The sequence below is a fragment of the Phoenix dactylifera genome, chromosome 11 (assembly GCF_009389715.1).
Source record: "Phoenix dactylifera cultivar Barhee BC4 chromosome 11, palm_55x_up_171113_PBpolish2nd_filt_p, whole genome shotgun sequence".
Classification (NCBI taxonomy): Eukaryota; Viridiplantae; Streptophyta; class Magnoliopsida; order Arecales; family Arecaceae; genus Phoenix; species Phoenix dactylifera.
Genome location: NC_052402.1, coordinates 21615010 through 21635765, shown reverse-complemented (window position 1 = coordinate 21635765; position 20756 = coordinate 21615010). Strand labels below are relative to the sequence as shown.

The 20756-nt window shown below is 34.4% G+C and overlaps 1 protein-coding gene across 2 annotated transcripts in view; it reads left to right on the top strand.

Annotated features, from left to right (window-relative positions):
* The window catches only part of LOC103718451, a 31787-nt gene extending 21674 nt beyond the window's left edge, over positions 1-10113 (top strand). For both annotated transcript variants that reach the window (XM_008807282.4, XM_017845552.2), the window contains 7 exons: positions 3824-4435; positions 4591-4745; positions 5662-5849; positions 5941-6074; positions 6187-6542; positions 6637-6740; positions 9517-10113. In XM_008807282.4, coding sequence (XP_008805504.2) covers positions 3824-4435; positions 4591-4745; positions 5662-5849; positions 5941-6074; positions 6187-6542; positions 6637-6740; positions 9517-9587 — 1620 coding nt within the window. In that variant the 3' untranslated portion in view covers positions 9588-10113. The remainder of the gene's footprint in view (positions 1-3823; positions 4436-4590; positions 4746-5661; positions 5850-5940; positions 6075-6186; positions 6543-6636; positions 6741-9516) is intronic.
* The last annotated feature ends 10643 nt before the right edge of the window (positions 10114-20756 follow it).

The window sequence follows — 20756 nt, the reverse complement described above, 5'->3', positions numbered from 1 at the left end:
TGCAAAAACTCGTGTGGGTCCCCCTGCATGTAAATATGTGTTATAGTTCTTAATTTTGAGAAATTTGACTTCCACATTAACATTGCATCTTTGTGTTCCCTTCACCTATTACATTAAATGTAGTTAAATACTTAAATCTGTTATTCGACAAGGCACTTTGCATGTTAACGGTCTAAGGTCGAAATCTCTAATCTTTAATAAAGGTAATTGTTCCACCAATATTTTTCTACTCTGTGCTGCAATTCTTTTACTTCTCTAGAAATTCTTTTATTCTTTTTAACATAATCAAGAAAAAATGGGACTCTGTTTCACTTTGACTTTTTGGTCTATGATTTGTGCTAAGTGGTTAACAATTAAAAATCCCATATTCCCATATGAAACCTTGTTATCTTCCACTTTCATCTAGAACCTTTCCAAGTTTAGGAAATTTTTTGATGGTCGCTGCCTGAAAGGCAAAGTGTGAAGTTGAATGGTGACTTATGAGGCAGGTTTCTTGACCCACTGGGTTTCATGACTGGCCCTACTCTTGCCATAAGTTCCTTGGCCAAGACTTTGAAGCCAATTCCTAAAAGTTGATAGCTATTCATAAAGATCTGTTTAATCCTTCTTTGAGCCTTTTTGGGCTAGAGTTTTACTCTACAGCTGACTTTATTTTTCCAAGAGAAAGGTTAATATGGTAGTAAGATATGATTGGATGAAGCACTTCCATAATTCTGAGTTCAACTTCAATGCTTTTCAAAATGTGGATTTATGATCTGGATTTAATCAGAATTATTTTTTGACTTGATCACTGGTTTGAGGTACCATGGTACAGCAGTACAGGGTCGTACTGATAAAGTATTGGTAGGGTATGTATGCCCCTCCATCTGCTCATGGTTGGCCAACACAGGGTGGTGCAGCGTGCAATACAAGGCAGGATAGATTGCAGTACAGCCAGTGGTTTGAACCTTTCTCAGCATATTGTTTATGCAATGGTGTAAGTAATTAAATTGAATAATATAAGTATGTGTGTTATTTATAATGCATGGGCTAATGGGAACAATTTAGAGGCATAGTGACAATACACAGTAACAATTTAATGCAAAAAGGAGGTGCACATGGGGTATTTATAATGTTCTAGGGCCCCTTATAATGAATTAGGACTCATGGGTGCCTCTAGAATCTGGCTTAAAGATGAACAACAACAAGAATCTAGAATCTAGAACTAGTCTCATGCCATAAGGGTGAAAGGCGACTTCTTGAGACATCTAATGACTAATGGCATCATAACTGTTAAGTGTCAACCCTTCTAATGACATAAGGTTGCCATTAGATGACTCCTTAGCCAAATAGGACTCAAATGCACAGTTTATGATCTCATTGCATGGTTTCTGCCATTAGAATATACAGACTTGGCACCATTGTCACAATTTAGGATTTTCAGCCATATCTTTCTCATTCAATCTCCGATTGATGTGATTCAAGCTGCCTTGGAAAGCTAACTAGATGCCGGACACAATGAAGATGGTCCTATTGAAAATTTTTGTGTGGTGATGCCCTGGAGTTGCTAATACTTACGTCATCTACCAATATTGCAAAAGTTTTAGCTCTTGAGGTACTTGCGAGCCAAGTGCTACCATATGGTCATGCTTGGCCATCATTTAAGGCTTCCTAGAGGTGACCATGGTTCTTTCTTACAGATTGTTTGCCTTTAGCATGAATCTCGAGGGAGGGTTATTGTCGGCCTGCATCAGCCTGCTTTTCCGTTTCTTTGTTTCTAAGTATTCACATAGTTTTTTTCTTTTTTTTATTTATTTAAAAATGCTAGCTAGTATGTAGATAAATAATTGTGATATAATATTTTGAATGTGCAAGTGTAGATAGTAAGGATCATGTGATTTTTTTTCAAAGAGAATCATAGCAAAGAAGACAGTAGTGTGATTTCTACACATTGTTAAATACAGATACCACTATAGGTCTATACTTAGTAAGAGCACAATAGAAGAGGAACTATGGATCCATTAGATAAATTTGAAGTTCTGAAGTCGTGAAAACTTAGAAAAGGATGGAGAAGGAAGAGGTGTTAGGACTACATGGGTTATATAGTTAATTGGGTTATTTAGTTAAGATAAGGTGCCAATAATTGAAGGTGATTTTTGGTATATGAAGAGGGTAATGGAACAAAGAGAAATGACATGGATGCTGTCCAATTAATCTATCTTTATGCCGCAAAGATAAACCATGGAAATTATTTATTGGTTATGTAAACTTTTGATATTGTACATGCACAAACAAGGAGATCGCTTTTGTATTACAATATAATAAACTGCATATGAAGAGCTTTTCTAATGATCTCAGTAGTCAGTACCTTAGTTTCATTTATTATTGGTAGTTTTGTTGGATATATAATTTCTTGCTATGATAACATATGGTACAATTAATAAGGTTTGGCTAAGCATAAGCAAAGTTCAAGAGTTCTTGAAACTATATTATACTTTTCATGATAGAGAAATAAAAGATTTATAAAGGAGTAATGGAAACAGGCAAACCAAAGGTGCTTATTTGTGATCACTAACTACTTGTATGAAGGAATGGTGACATATGTACATGCGTGTCTATGCACACACACGCGGACATGTTTCCAATGGTAGCAAAACTACTCTAAATTGTTAATCTAAAGCATGTGTTTGCCTACACTTGCCATAGATGAACTAATTGTTCATATTCAAAAGAATTTGCACACAGAATAGGCACTGCCCCAGCTAATGTGCAGGTTCAGCAAGTCACCTGTCCAACTGCCAGGTCAATTGGTTGAACTGAGAAGATCTATATATATATCTGTGCTATATATTATGGAAGCTCCAAACATGACTGCCCATCATCGGTTCGTTCAGCTCACCTTGGTGACCACATACATAAGGTGGAAAAGAGAAGATCAGAAAATGAAACGGGATGTGGGAGGGGAGTGGGGGATGATAGACTCTAGTCTGTCTGTAACTAGGACCCTGTCTAGGAAACCTGACAACTTGCAGAGGAAAAAAGATAAAAAAAGGTAGTCCAACACACTGATTGGAGGAAAGAACATGGACTTTATGTTCCCTCTTCATGTGCATTGCATGTGCTGAATACCAGTATCTAAAAAATTAAGCCATGCAATCTATCCTCAGCAATTTGAAGTTTTTGAGCAGAGGTGCTGTCATGTGAGACTGTGAGAGATATAGAGGAGCTATGAGTACGTCTGGTACTCATGATCCTGTTAATCTCAGATAAGAGGTTCCACTAATAAGGTGATTTCTTTCTCATCCATAATACGTCTGGGTACTCATGATCCTGTTAATATCAGATAAGAGGTTCCACTAATAAGGTGATTTCTTTCTCATCCATAATACGTCGGGTACTCATGATCCTGTTAATCTCAGATGAGAGGTTCCACTAATAAAGTGATTTTTTTCTTATCCATAAGACATAATAGGCACAATGAATTCCATGAGTCCAATGATTATGAACCATTGCTCAAAATTTATTTCTATACTATATGAAGCATCCTCGTAGAATTTTTCCAAAAAAAAGTGTCATTAAAATGTATTTTTCTTCTCAAACTTACTTCTATAATACAGTACTAGAATACCAATCCAAGCCTCTTAACACAAATACTAAAGTGCCCTTTAAGATGGTCTGCATTGTTTTTATGATAACTCACTGTTGATATTCGTTGAATGCCAATGGCTTCCTTCAGCATTATCTTCCGATAAAATATTATTTTTATGTTTTATGTGAAAAAATTCTCGGATAACCATATACTACTGATTTATCATGCTTGTTTTTGTCTGCTGGAAGGATGCAGGTTCTTTTACAGGTGAATGTTGGAATTGGCATTATAAAAGACCCTGTTCTTGAGATTCTTCAATTTGAGAAGGACCAAGCTAGCAACTCTGTTTCTGAGAACCTCAGTAGCTCACCTGTTCCGAATAGTGAGGATCCATGTCACGACCTGCTTAGATGGTTGCTCCCCTTGGATCGCACTCTACCTCCTTCGCGTCCATTATCACCTCCTTTAAGCTCAAGTATATCTCAGAAAACAAATTTATCGTCTAGTTCACAAATTTTTTCGTTTGGTCATTTTAGAAGCTACTCCATGCCTTCACTTCCTCAAGTTACCGGACCACCTTCATCTGCTGTTCCTCCTTCCAACTCAAGACCAGCATTTGATCTTGAAGATTTTGACCGCTTTTCACCAGAGAAACAAATAAGAAGTCGAGATATGGGAAATGCAGGGATTTTATCATTTCGAGGTGTTTCTTTAGAGCCAGAACGGTTTTCTGTTCGCTGTGGGCTGGAAGGCATATACTTACCAGGCAGGAGGTGGCGGAGAAAACTTGAAATCATTCAACCATTGGAAATCCGTTCTTTTGCTGCTGAGTGCATTACAGAGGATTTTATCTGTGTCCAAATAAAGGTATAAGTACTTATTTTTTTTACTATATCAAATTAATTTGTTTATGATCCTCATTTGAAAGCAATATATTCTTTGTTTTGTCTAGGAAGTGTTTGTTACTTTTTCAAATGCTGCAACCGATCTTAACAGGCTAGCATTTATATTTTGTTATGCAGAATGTGATGCCAGCCCATATACCAGATTCTATTATTTTTTTGGATGCAATAACTGTTGTCTTTGAGGAGGCTTCAAAAGAAGGTCCATCTGTATCCCTACCAGTTGCATGTACTGAGACAGGAAATGGTCATAGCTTACCCAATCTTGCCCTCAGGTTGGTGTTCGATACTCTTGCTGTTATCCAGTGTGGTATTCCTGCTTTTATTTTTATACATAAATATGTACGTATGTATGTACATTTGACAAACTCATACAGAATCTAAGTTTATTGCTACCTTGAGTGGCAACTCTGCATTGATCCTTTTTTTGGAAGGGCAAGGAACGCAATAGCCCACCCATTTATAACTCTGTATTGACTTGAAGATGTGTTTCAGTATCCGATGCTGGCATGAAGCATAAAAAGATTCTGGGGAACCCTATGTGCTAATACATACACACAATTAATTGATAATGATGAAATGCATAATATAATCTAAATATAGGAAACAAAAAGAACTATAGCTTAGATAAGTGAAATATTTATAGAACTTGCTGGATATACCAAGAATTTGGATATCTAGATTTGAATGCAGGGCATGTGCATTAAAAGCTCATTGCGTACTGAATGATTTTCACTTGCTGGATTTTATTAAGAAGTTGGTTAACTAAATCTTGTAATCTACCAATTACATATACCTAGAAGAACTGCCACTCAAATCTTGGATACCAGATTAGTGACTTATGTATTATATTTTTTATTCACGTGCCTTTTTGTAATGCTATTTAGCCATATACCTCTGGAGCTAATATGATGCATGTAGATGTGGATATCGTGAATGCTGCTTGGAAAATTTAGACATAAGCTATGCATATAAAAGTCATACTTGGTAAATCCAATATTTTATCAAATTGGAAATTTACAATATTATTTTCTTGGAAGATATATTTATAATTTCATTTTAAGTACAGTCACTTGTATCAGACATTAATGAAGACAATTTGTGTAAGCATCCCTTAAATTGTCACCCACACCTCAGAAAATTTACTAGTTTTGCATCTATGCTTGTTCTCATGAGTATGTACCTGTGCAGGAGGGGCGAGGAACATTCTTTCATTCTCAAACCAGCAACTACACTGAACAGAGATTTTAGGGGCAATGGTGAGACAAACTCTATGCAACCACATTCAAAGATGGGTACCATGGTGCCAAATGTGCATATGATATCAAGAAGTGCAGATCAGTATGCAATTCTAGTATCATGTCGCTGCAACTATACTGGTAATATCTTTATACTGTTGGAAATCAATTGCTTTCTATAAGCATTTATGCTATTAGTTTGACTTCTAACCTGTAATTTCTTTTGCAATAGAATCAAAACTATTTTTCAAGCAGCTGACAGATTGGCGACCCCGCATTGCAAGAGATCTCATGATCACTGTAGCACCAGAATCATATCAACAAACTATTAGAGCAAATGCAAAAGCACCCCACCTTCCTGTTCAGGTTTCTCCTGCATTTTCTGAGTGTTGGTCCATTAGCAATATGGAGAAACATATAATTACAGGACATATGAATGTGTTCTCTAATGAATGTAATCTCTTGTGATTTTTTTCAGGTGTTAACTCTAAAAGCTACTAATTTAACATCTGAAGATCTTACACTAACTGTTCTTGCTCCAGAATCATCTACTTCTTCACCTACAGTTTTATCCTTGAACTCTTCACCAAAAGCCCCAATGGACCCTTTTATTAGTTTTCATGAGTATATGGGAAGGATGGGTGGGGATAAACTTGGAATCAGGACGCATAGGCTGAGTTCAATGCCTGCCTCAACAGAATCTCAAAAAGTGAGTGATAGTGGTGGAATAAGATCAAGCTCCCTTGAGCACTGGACTGATTCAATGTCTCATGTGATTTCAAGTAATGACTCAGGCTGTACACATCTATGGTTGCAGAGCACAGTGCCTCTAGGGTAATAAAATATTCAAATTGTTCTATACCCAAAACTAGTAAATATATAGCTCTTGGATAAATAACTGAGATCTTTATTCTCCATGATCAACTAGATGTGTTCCTGCACATTCGAACGCTACAGTCAAGCTTGAGTTACTTCCATTAACTGATGGGATAGTTACACTTGATACACTTCAAATAGCTGTCAAGGAGAAAGGTATTGCTCTGCATAATTTTGAAAATTCATTTTTTCCCCAACTCTTTTTCAGAATTTTTGGTGTTCTCACATAATCTTCATTGGAATTAAAAATTTATATATCTTTTGTGAATTTGAATGAATGCCCAACATGTTCAAGTTAGTGATCCAGAATCCTAAGGACATATTAAGTGATACAATGTTGCCTATTTTTATAAATTAATATCAAGAAATGATTAAAAAAAAGAAAGATGAAGAGAGAAAAGAGGAAGAAGAGATTGGCTTAATAGAGGGGAACCTCATGTAGGTTCACAAGAAGCATGTAAAGAATATTTTTTTTTTGAATGGTTGGTTATGATGTATATGGTTATATGTGATAATCCCTTCTGTCCACCCTCCAACCCCACATTTTTTTCCTTTTCTTTTCTTTTTTTAATCTCTATGAGTGTTTGTTGATCTGCCCATACTATCTCTGTCTTATTAGGAGATTAATGCTGTCTATTTTCTTAAGTTAATGTCAAGAAATAATAAAAAGGACAAACACAAAAAAGGAAAAAGGGAAGAAGATATTGACTTCATGAAGGGGAATCACAAACAGGTGAACACGAACCAAGTGAAGAAAATATTTTTTTCGTTTTGAGCAGTTGGCTATGATGTATATAATAGGGGAAATAATCATCTCCCCACCCCACCCCACCCCACCCCACCCCACCTCCACTTTTCTTCCTTCGCTTGGTCTCTGTGTCTTTATGTACTATTTCCATCTTAACAGGAGTTGCAATGACTTCTATTTTTTTAACTTAATGGCAAGAAATGATAAAAAAAAGAAACATACGAGAAAAAAAAAAGTAAAAGGGAGAAGAGATTGACTTTTGGTTAGTTGGTTATGATGTATATAGTTGTGGAAATACCCATCATCCTCACCTTTCTTCCCTTTTTTGTGTCTGTGAAGTCTGTTGATCTGTCCATTCTGTTTCCATCTTATTCTGTACCTGCCACCATGGTTTGTTCTCGTGGCAACTCATGCGTACAAAGTTCACTGTAAGTTGAATCTTTCTACTTCATTCAAAATCATCCAATGTAACATATTTTGCTTAATATTCTTTAATAAGTTGCACGTGGCATACAACTTAACTAAATTTCCAACTCAATCTCAATTTTAAATTGTTGGTCAAATGCTTATCATATCACAATCACCCTTGACATTGTGGCTTGCAGGTTCATTTCTCGTTTTTGTATATTTACTTTATTCTTGGGCATCACTATGCTTTTGCAAGTATTCCAGGTCTGTTTGGATGCTGGAAGATCTTATCAGAGAAATAAGATCTTATAGGCATGTTCTTTTCTTTTAAAACTACATATGAAACGAATGTCTCATCAAGAGCTCATGGCAGAAAGCAGCGGTCAGCAACAGATAATCCCTTATTTTTAGGCATATTTAATCCCTTTTTCGAGGTGATTTAGCTTCTCTCTTAAAAATTGGGATTAGTTGTTGCTCGGCTTCTCCAATTTCTGGGTGTCACCTCCATCCATATATCTTTAGAACATAAGTCCCTGTCAGAAGCTCTTAGTGGACTAATAAGATGTTCTGGCATCCAAAAAGGCCCTTAATGCTTCATGTTATTCAACATATCACTGTATCAGTTAATATACCAAATCAACAGTGTCCCAAACACCCAATATTTTCTATACCGTAGTATTTCATCTCTCTTATCCCTGAAGGTTTTCTTTTTTCTAATCTTTTTTTTTTTACTTGAGTTATTTGGCTTGAAACTGGATGTAAATCATACTGACCAAACAAATAAGAAAGTTTGGAAATTATCCTCAAGTTGTGGGTGCTCTCATTTTTCCTGAAGTGTCAAATATCATGATAGATATGCGATGTTTTATGTACAGTGGATGTTTCTGCGAACAAGTTGCTTTGCTTGCCAAAACTGATAGTTCTCTATTTTCGGAACGACTAACTTTTCCTGACATATTCCGTTGGAAACTTTATAATGTGTAATTATTCACTTTTATTATGCTTCATGTTTTTGTTTATGTATACTCAAAGAAACTCCCTTGTCTGTTTCACTGCTATCATTTAAGAAACTCTACACATTTGAAAATGGGGAATTTTTGTTTCATATTAAAAAATTTCAGGTGCTATTTGGAGGTTTTCTTAGTGGTTGGTTACATATTTGGTAGAGCATGTTTTTCAAATAAAACTGACTTAGCACCAAGTGGACATGCATCTAATTATAATCTGAGGTGCACCAGAATGAATCACTTCTGCACTTCAAAACACAGTTGAGCATACTTGGATATAATGGAAAGTTGAATCTAGTTTTGTCTGATAAGTTCATTTGATATATGATATAAATAATTATTCATGATGTCTATGTATTTTCTGTGTAGATATTATATATCCTTTTCAGTTAAGTACTACAGTTTGACTGGGTCAAGATTGTCTTGGTATACCAGTCCAGCATGAGGTTTTTTATACATTTAAAAGCAATTAACTGAACTTCATTGTTGCTGCACTTACTTTAAGAAAGAACCTGGTTTGAATTTTAATATATATTGGAATTTTGAATTTTAAAAGACCTATATTGACTAAAATGTATATAAGTAGATGAATGAATGATGTTCATTTATCCACTGGATGCCATTTTGAACTACAAAAACTGTTTTCTGATGAGATAGTCTTATAGTTTCTGTTTAGTTCCCGGTGATTGTGGTAGATTGAGAAATTAAATATATATTTTCTATTTAATCCCAGTGATAAATTTTCATGAGCTGGTTTTTGACATAGCAGGTCTGACATATATCCCAGAGTACTCATTGAAGATATATGCGACTTCCAGCATTGCAACAGGGATTTTGTAGTGCACGTTAAACCTGCTGTATCCTGTTATTCAGTTATCTCAGTCATCTTGGTGGATCAAAATGTTGCCTGCTAGGTTTTGTATGATATTGGATGGATGGAGGTTCATACCAACAAGATTATTAGCGCTAAATGATTTCATTTCTGCCTATTTGAGGACCAATGTGGGCCGAAGGGTGCACGTATTATTTTCACATTCATAGCTGATGCCTTCGGTTCTAATTTCTGAGCTGATGACAAGGTTTCTGATGTGCCATGTGAACAAAGACCTGCATTCATGTTGTACTCTATCAACCACTTTATAATGCCCAGTCAGATCTCCCATATTTGGGAATGCCATAATTGTATTTTGTTCCGGTCAATTAATTTGTGATTGTTCTTCAATCTCGGAATAAATTTGAAGATCATGTGGGTGCCATTTACTTTTTTTTTCATGTCCAGAGTTCTCCCTAGTTTTGCTTGTAGCATTTGTTTTACCATAACATATGTTGAATTCCTTTCTATAGTTATGTACAAACGTGTGAATCATCTCACATAGTCGCATGGGATGCTGGCTTGTTCTTAGCAGGGATACCAGGTGTGAGCTCAAGGCTCTGAAAATTTTGGTAAGTTGATGCAATATGAGTCCTGCCATTTTGGGTCCCAAAGTCATAATGAAAACACTCTTATTCAACACAAATTTTAAACCCAATTACTTTTTAATTGCTACAAGTTTGCAGAGCCAATAAAGAAACCACAGTGATCTTTAAATGAGGGAATTTGAGTATGTACTACTGTTATGTGGGATGCACCATCCTTACTCTAGTAACAGAAAGCCAATCATGATGAATATGTGTAAAAGCCTGTAAATCAGTAAAGAAAGTTTTAATAATTATAGAGATGCCTTTCGACATTGCAAGCCATCTTTGTCAATATGGCCGCTGTAATGGTGGCTATGCTTTTGTTCATCTTACCATCCACTGCTGCTTAATCGTGCAAAGAAATCTGGGAAAAAATGCTCCTTGACGTCATGCAGTAGGGTAGATTCAGAGTCAATCTAATTGCGGAGTCTTGAATATTTTGTTTTCTACATTCAAATATTGGAAATTTCTATGTATTTCAATTTAAAGAATCCTAGAGATTAAGCCACAGTTGACAACAAATGTCGTCTTCATTATTGCTTCCAAAATTTTTGTTGCAATGGGCATATATAGAACATATGCACTAGATTTTTATCTTTGGCTCTACAGGGAGGGCAAGTCCCCCATTTAGCAGCCTGAGGCCAAGTCACAAAACATTAGTAGCCTTAAAGCATAGATAAAATCGATGAAAATGTGATTGTAAATTAGTTCAAAAAATTTATTGTAAAAATATAGGTACCTGAGTTAGTTGTTAGGTTCATACCGGACATTGCCGAACCCTGTAACAGTATTAGAGGATCCCTGAAAAAATTAGAAGGATTACTCAATAATAAATTTAAACACAACTTGGTTTCAAGAAAGATGAAAAAATTATTTAATACCTGACTCAGTAATTTGTAAATGATATGTTAGGATTCCATAGATATGCATTTAGAGTTATTTGGAAGTAATTTGATCAACTTGTCTATATATATATTTTTTTTAATAATTAAAGCATCTATATGCCATACCTGATTAGTTAAAGGGAATAATCTATTCATATTTCTTGTTGTCATGCTAGAAAATGGTAGAAACTGCATGAATACATGAAATATTATTAATATAGATATAGACTCGAATAATGAAATCAACTATTCAAAACAAACATGATTTTGAAAGCTAATCACCATTGTCGACCAAATTGATTAAATGTTGGACGCATAGCATGTGAAACTTGCAAATATGAACCTATCCATAAAATCAAATCAGTAAAAAATAAGTACACACACAAAAAAAAAAATGCTATTCATTACTTACATGACATTTCATTGCTTGGTTGTCATATGGTGGATAACGCTATATTACGGAAAACACTATTTATACTTTTCACTTCTATATGTTGATGTAATGTTAGCAGAAAAAGTATTAGTACTAATTGTTGGACATCACTTGCCCCAAGTTCATATAATTTATTAAGCCATTTATTCTCCCATATATTCGGTTCTTTCACTATTTTTTTTCCAAGTTTGATCAAACTCTTGCATAGGCTCACAACCATGCAAGAGTTTGGAAATACTTAGGTCCCATTTGGGGAGCTTTTGGAGGACCAAAAAGCAATTTTTGGCCTCCAAAAGTACTTTTGGATGAAAAATGATGCTTGGTAAAAAGTTCGGAAAGCTATTTTAGCTTTTCTAGAAAGCTAATAACAGCTTTTTGGAAAAAGCTCCATTTTGGAACTTTTCGAAAAAGCTATTTTGAGCTTTATCGGAAGGCTATTTTTTTGACCAAAATACTCATAATAAAATATAACAATTACATACTTTGTCCCTTTATAAACTTAAAAATTTGCTGGAGCCCTAACGAGGAACTCTAGCCGTGGATCAGACTCCCTTCCGTGCAAGAAAAGGTATTCTTGACTCCCTAGTCATAGATTAGACCTAAAAATTAATTTACACCTTTTTTTATAATTATAATATTTTTATACCTTTATTATTTTGTTATACTATAAATATAATATTATATTACATTATATCATAATACATTAATATGTTATGTTAAATAATTTAATATTATATTATATTATGAAAAATTAATTTATGCTAATAATTATAATACTTTATACCTTTATTATTGTATTATACTATAAATATAATATAATATTACATTATATCATAATACATTAATATGTTATGTTAAATAATTTAATATTATATTATATTATGGAAAATTAATTTATGCTAATAATTATAATATTTTATACTTTTATTATTGTATTATACTATAAATATAATATTATATTACATTATATCATAATACATTAATATGTTATGTTAAATAATTTAATATTATGTTATATTATGAGAAATTAATGTATGCTAATAATTATAATATTTTGTATCTTTATTATTGTATTATACTATAAATATAATGTTATATTACATTATATTATAATACATTGATATGTTATGTTAAATAATTTAATATTATATTAAATTATTATGCTATAGTATATAATGCTATATCATTATATTATAATAATATTATATTACATTATAGTAATATTATACTATATCATATATTTATGTATTAATATATGCTATATTTTATTATGCTTTGTTGTATAATACTATGTAATGTCCTTTATGATAATTTTGTCATACAAAAGTACTTTTTCAGTTTGTTACCAAATATATGTTAAAGTGCCACAATACTTTTTTGGAAGCTTTTTCCCAGCCACTCTATTAGTTCCTCGTCGGAAGTTTTCTGAGTTCGTCCTTCCGAGTTAATCTCGTTGCGCGTAGACTTTCAGTTTCAGTATTTCAGTAGTAGTCAACTTTCGATGAGAGGCATTTTTTTATTATTATATTAATGATTTTTGATTTTCTTTTTTAGGAATAATTCATTCATTCTCTTGAGGAATTTTTTCATGAGTAGGGTCGAGTGAATAATTGGATACAGCAACCAAAAATCTTTGGGACCAAAAGCAGTTAAATATGGTTACGAAATAACAAACAACTTTTTATAAAAGCTCTACTTCAGAAAGCTATACTTTCAACAGCTTTACTTTTAAAAGCTCTACTGCAAACATTTAAATCCAAGTTTTCCACAAAGATGGCCAATATTTTAGCACCATTTTTGCAATGCCACTCACACAAATGACATTTTATATTGGGAGAAACCTTGTTCCATATTACCTCCAAAAAAGATGCAAACAATCATGATGATATAGTTTCATCAAACAAGAATGCATAACCATAGAACATATTTTTTCAGTGATTATGGATTCCAAAAAATGGAGCACAAATCACATTGTATTTGCTCATGCGATAGCATCATGACATCTCCAAAACATTCATAATCTATTTTTGAGGTACCATCTCCAAAGAAATTAATGAGTTGGTTTGTATCATCTCGTGCACTGTATAAAAGAACATCAAATCTTATACTTGCATGGAACTAAAATGATTCATAAGGGTCTATACATCTCCTACACTAATTAACTCTCGGATTGTAAAAATTTTTGAGCATCACACGGAGTAAAGCCAACATTTTGAATCTCCCCGACCTTTTCTAATAAGTATGCTTTAGAAATATGTTATCCTTCGCTTGATCCTTACTGAATTTTTCTAATGATCTTTAACAAATTCATGATTGTGCTTAGAAATATGCTCAATTACATTCCGAATATTGGCCTTAATTTTAAATTTAACGCAAGCATTGCATCTTCACTTAATTTCTACTCTTTCAACCTTTCCATCATTCATGAGGGGGAACATATGGTGCATATCCTTCACACGAACATAAAAAAGTGTGTCAATTCATTATAAACTTCCTACCCTTTCTAATACTAAAGTCCTTATTTAAAGTATAAGCATTATATGCCGCATTAACATCATATCCATTATTAAAAATCATTCAAGTTCCACAGTAGTATGTCTGATCAATTTTGATAGTTGTAGTTGGAATAACAAGACCGTCCTTTACCAGCGGGGAGACAAAGCGAGTTAAATGAAAAGACAAGATTTATGTATTTATTTATTTGCCAATTATATGATTCAACTTTGCTATAATTTTAGGTAGGGCTACCAAAAAAATAAATTATGAGCAGCTCAAGTTAGAACCAAAATTTTGGTTCAATATTGGCTTAATCAATATACAAGCTGAGTATGGGTTTAGGATTTAAGATTTTTTTTCCCTCTCACCAAAAGAACAAGCAAAGTATGAACTAGGACTTCTAGCTTGAAATAAATGAGTTAATCACCGATTGCACTCTCATTTATAATCATGTATTGATGCTTTCATAATTCACATTCTTTAGTTAACTAATATGTTGATAGGTATATCAAGTATCACATTATAATTGGAAAAATTAGGCATTGACTTTTTAGGAAATAATTAACAGTGTTCTTACTAGGTACCATAATTAACTCTTGAAATGTCAACTCTTTAGGATCAATTTGGAAATGAATGGGATTTTTTAAACGATAATATTCTATTCTTTTAAGGTATGTATAGCTAGCTCTTTTATAAGGCAAGATCATTCAAAACTTATTTTTAGCCAAAAAGTTATTATTTTAGTTTTGATATTCTATCCAACAGTAAAAATATTTTTTTTGGTAGTCTTAATTGTCCACCTTAGCAATTTTCTTTATTCTTGGGCTGTTTAGTAATTAGCAATAATACCAAATTATTTTAAAGAATTAAGATAGTATAATAAGCAATTTGATATAAGATTGTTGTACTAAATATATTAAAGAATTAAGATAGTATAATAAGCAATTTGATATAAGATTGCACTATAATAAATAATCATTTCATACTATAGTTATGGCTATTTATATGATTTTAACGTACATTACAACTAATTAATATAATGATATAACAATTGATATATTTTTATATCACTATAAAATTATATACTATTATCATTATACTATACTAGAAAAATTATATTATATAAGAATAACATAATTTATTATTGATGATAATTTATTACTTTATATAAGAAACATGATACTATATTATACTGTAATAATAATATATATTCCTGTATATGTTATAATATCAATATAACACAATACTGATACATAATATTTTTATTAATATTATTATCTAAACAATATTATTTTGATTTTATATGATGTTATATTGTATTTTATTACAAAAATATTGTACCATCATAATACCACAACAATTATTATTAGTATGGTATAAAACTATAAGTAAAAGGTAATAAAGCAATAGAAAATAAAGAGAAAGAAAACACAAGAGAGCATGAGATATAAATGGCTCTTTTATTCTTTCTTGCTTTTCTTCTTCTGATACAAGACTACATATCATCCATTTATAGGCCAAAGGAAAAAGATCAAAGGCTATAAGATTAAAGGCCATAAATACATTAATTCATCATTAATGATGAAATTGGAGGGTTATGAGAAGTTGAATAGTCATGGATGAATTCTGATGAATATCCATCTAGAGATGAAGATGAAAAGTCAAGATTTTATAACACTCCTCCTTGGATATTCATCTCCTAAGAATATGCATCATTAAAACCTTACTAGGAAAAAACCCTGTGGGACAAAAATCCTAGTGAAGGAAAAAGAGTACAATATTCTCATTATATGCTTCTCAGACTGTTTCATTAAAAACCTTGCTAGGAAAACCCAATGGGACAAAATCTAGGCAAAGGAAAAAAGAGTACAACGCGTATAAGCCTCCTCCTCATGTGAGCATGTCAATAAATGGCTCTAAGTTGACACATACCAATCTTCTGTACTAGTTTCTTAAATGTTGTTGCAGGCAATGCTTTGGTGAATAAGTCTGCTAGATTTTCACTTGAGCGAATCTGCCAAACATCTATTTCACCTTTCTTCTGGAGTTCATGTGTGAAAAAGAATTTTGGTGAGATGTGCTTGGTTCTATCACCTTTAATATATCCTTTTTCTATTTGAGCAATACATGCAGTATTATCCTCGTATATTATTGTTGACTTCTCGCTGATCGTTGGAAAATTACATTCTTCATAGATATGTTGAAGCAAAGATCTCAACCACACACATTCTCGACTTGCTTCATGAAGCGCAAGTATCTCGGCATGATTGGAAGGAGTGGTAGTGATAGTTTGCTTTATAGATCGCCAAGATATAGCAGTACCACCATATGTGAATAAATATCCTGTTTGTGATCGCCCTTTATGTGGGTCAGACAAATATCCAGCATCTGCATATCCAACCAGTTCCGGTTTTGGTTGCTTTGAATATAATAATCCCAAATCAATTGTTCCTCGAAGATAACGAAATATGTGTTTAACACCATTCCAATGTCTCCGTGTTGGTGCCGAACTATATCTTGCTAATAAAATAACAGAAAAAGCTATGTCCGGTCGCGTATAGTTAGCAAGATACATTAGTGCACCAATTGCACAGAGATACGGCACTTCAGGGCCAAGAATCTCTTCGTTATCTTCTCGAGGATGAAAAGGGTCCTTTTTTCTATCACAGGATCGAACAACTATTAGGGCACTCAAGGAATGAGCTTTATCCATATAAAAATATTTTAACACCTTTTCTGTGTAATTAGATTGATGAACAAATATTCCATCTGATAAATGCTCGATCTGCAGGCCGAGACAAAATTTTGTCTTTCCAAGATCTTTCATCTCAAATTCTCTATTTAAGTATATAACTGCTTCTGCAAGCTCTTCAGGAGTCCCGATGATATTGAGATCATCAACATACACTGCAATAATAACAAACCCAGATTTTGATTTCTTTATAAAAACACATGGGCTAATAGCTTTGTTAACATATCCTTCCTTCAGGAGGTATGTACTAAGACGATTATACCACATTCGTCTAGATTGCTTTAATCCATACAAAGATTTTTTTAACTTGATTGAATACATTTTTCGAGATTTTGAACTACATGCTTCAGACATTTTAAGTCCTTCAGGGACTTTCATATAAATATTATTATCAAGTGATCCATATAAATAAGCTGTGACCACATCGATAAGATGCATATGAAGTCCTTCAGAAAATGCTAAACTAATTAAAAACCTAAATGTAGTTGCATCCATTATAGGAGAATATGTCTCCACATAATCAATTCCAGGTATCTGTGAGAAATCTTGTGCTACAAGTCGTGCTTTGTATCTGACAACCTCATTATTCTCATTCTTTTTCTGTACAAACACCCACTTGTAGCCAACATGTTGTACATTTTCAGGCGTTTGGACTACAGGTCCAAATACATTTCGCTTTGCAAGCAAATTTAATTCGGCTTGGATTGCGTCTTTCCATTTTGGCCAATCATTTCTATGTCGATATTCTTGAATGGACTTCGGTTCAAGATCCTCGTTTTCTTTTATTAAATCAGTAGCTACTGCATATGCAAATATTTCATCAACCACAATTTTATTTCGGTTCCATCTTTTTCCTGTAGTGATATAACTTATTGAGATTTCTTCATTCTCAATATTTGCAATTCTTTCATCATTTTCAGGCGCCTGACACTCTTCTGGAGTTGTTTCTTTAGTTATGTCTAGTACTGGCTTTTGTGCCATAGCCTCTTCAGGAGGATCAAGAACTAAAGTAGTGCTAACTTGTTTATTTTGCTCCCATCTCTTTGTTGGATTTTTATCTTTGGAACCAAGAGGTCTACCACGCTTCTGGCGTGCAAGAGACTCATTTGCTAATGTGTTCGTAGTTTGTTCCTTTGGAACTTCAATTCGAGCAGGAGCATTTACAGTTGGTATATGTGACTTGGTCACTTTCTTAGCATCAGTGAATGCATCTGGTAATTGATTTGCAACCTTTTGCAAATGAATAATTTTCTGAACTTCCAGTTCAGACTGCTTTGTACGAGGATCAAAATGAGATATTGATCATGCATTCCATAAGAGTTCCTATTTTTCCAGCTTTTGTTTTTCTCCTCCTAATCTGGGGAATATTGTTTCATCAAATTGACAATCAGCAAAATGTGCTGTAAAAAGATAGTCAATAGTTCAAGATATTTAATAATTGATGGAGATTCGAATCCAATATAAATTCCTAGTCTCCTTTGTGGACCCATCTTTGTGCGATGTGGTCGGGCAATTGGAACGTATACTGCACAACCAAAGATTCTTAGATGGGATATATCTGGTTCTTTGCGAGAAACAAGCTGTAATAGGGAGTATTTATGATGAGCAGTTGGCCTAGTTCGAATTAGTGCTGCAGCATATAATATAGCATGTTCCCAAACAGAACTAGGCAACTTTGTTCGCATAAGTAATGGTCTAGCAATTAGCTGCAGGCGTTTAATCAGAGATTCTGCCAGACCATTTTGTGTATGCATGTGGGCCACAGGATGCTCAACAATAATCCCAATTGACATGCAATAATCATTAAAAACTTGGGATGTAAACTCTCCTGCATTATCAAGACAAATTTTCTTGATTGTATAATTCGGGAATTGAGCTCTTAACCGGATTATTTGTGCAAGGAGTCTCGCAAATGCCACATTATGGGTGGATAATAGACTAACGTGTGACCAACATATTGAGGCATCTATTAATACCATAAAATATCGAAATGGTCCACATGATGGAGTAAAGGTCAACAAAGTGTTTGGTCGTACGGCCGGTACGTGACTAATGTCCTTTCATGCCACATCGATAGCAATCACTTTCTTTATTTTTAGAGGAGTTCTGTGGTTTCTCCTCCTTGTTTGCTGATTTCTTAAAATTTATGCCATGGTGGCCTCTGCGATACCAATGGTTATTACGACCACGACCATTACCACGGCCACGACTACGTCCACGGCCATGTCCCTGACTATGACCATGGTCATGTCTATGATGAACAGATGATGCAGCATTCACTTCAGAAAATGGATCTGAACCAGTTGGTCATGATTGATGATTTTTCATCAGAAGTTCATTATTTTGCTCAGCAACAAGTAGGCATGATATCAGCTCAGAATATCTTTTAAAACCCCGCTTTCGATACTGCTGCTGCAGGAGCACATTCGAGGCATGAAAAGTAGAATATGTTTTTCTAATATATCCTGTTCAGTAATTTTTTTCTCCGCATAATTTTAACTGAGACGCAATTCTGAATACTGCGGAATTATACTCGCTTACAGTTTTAAAATCCTGCAGTCGTAGGTGGGATCGTATATTTCTGATGATCATATCTTTCTTTCAAATTTGTCCAAAGGACATATGGATCTTTCACTGTAAGATATTCGGCTTTCAAGCTTTCATGGAAATGGTGGCGAAGGAAGATCATTGCTTTGATTTAACTAAATTAATCTATGAGTACAAATTGAAATTTTATCAAAGTAAATAGATCTAGGATTTGGAATCCACCACATAGCATTGCATCAAGGATTGTGTTCTTAATTTTTATCTTTTGGAGAGGCATGCAATTTTGGCTACAAGCCTTTTAAAATAAAAGCATACATAGTGTTAGGAAGATCCATCTTCGGTGTAGCATGAAGTGTCTACCTAAGTATGCTAATCTAGGATGCAGCACACTTCATCTTCCTAGGCATGGATCATCTTAGACTACTTTAGCAAACATGATTAGTAACTAGCATGCTCAAAATTTAAATATCATGAAGAAATATTTCATTGGAAATAAGAATTTAAACAAGCTCCAAAATAATAAAAAAGTAAGAACTACAATTGCCCTCCGAGCATGGCTTCCGGACGACCTCCCATCTTCAAATGAAATTGAGCACCTCTCATTCTTCCCAAAATATCACAAACTCTTCTCTTTCCCCCCTCCTTTCTCCTTTTTTTTATAATTTTTTTATCTCTCCCGCTCGGTTTTCTTCTTCCTTTCCTTCACCGAAACAGGGGTTCCCCTGTTCTTCAAACCGAGCTCTCTCCCCCCCTTTCACCGATGGCCACCCTCCTCCTTTTATAGCCGTCCGGCGTACGCGGAGATAGGAAAGAAGGAATCACGGCGGCTGATTCCGGGGCGTGGTGCCGGGATGCAGATCGCGGGAGAGGAGGAAGAGGGGCCGCGGGATCTGGTCGGTGATGGCGGAGAGGCCGGATTTCCGCTGCTGGGAAGAGTCGACCGCACGGGTACGGTGGGCACGCGGCTGATTGCGGCCGGCTGGAATCGCGGAGGACTGGTCGCCGGCGGATTTGGTCGCGGGATCGTCGGGAGGACGCTGCGGACGGTGGGTGGCCGCGGGATCAACGGGGAGACGCCGGGATTTCGACGCGGCTTGATGGCGGAGTTGGATCTCGGCTGCGGGCTGCGTCACAGGCGGAGGACGAGGCGGAATCGACGGGAAGAATGGGAACGGCCCGGATGCACTGCGGGGGAGGGGGGGAAGAAGATGAACAGTGGCCAAGCCTTTTTTATTATTTTTTTATTGTTATTTATTTATTTATTATGTATTATTTATTTTTTCTCTAACACTGTTCACATGAACAGTGTTCTCGGCATTTTAATTTATTTTTTTTATAACACTGTTCATATGAACAGTGTTTTAACGGGACACTGTTTATATAAACAGTGAATCGTGAATTTTTAGTTATTATTATTATAAATTTTATATGAAGGCAGA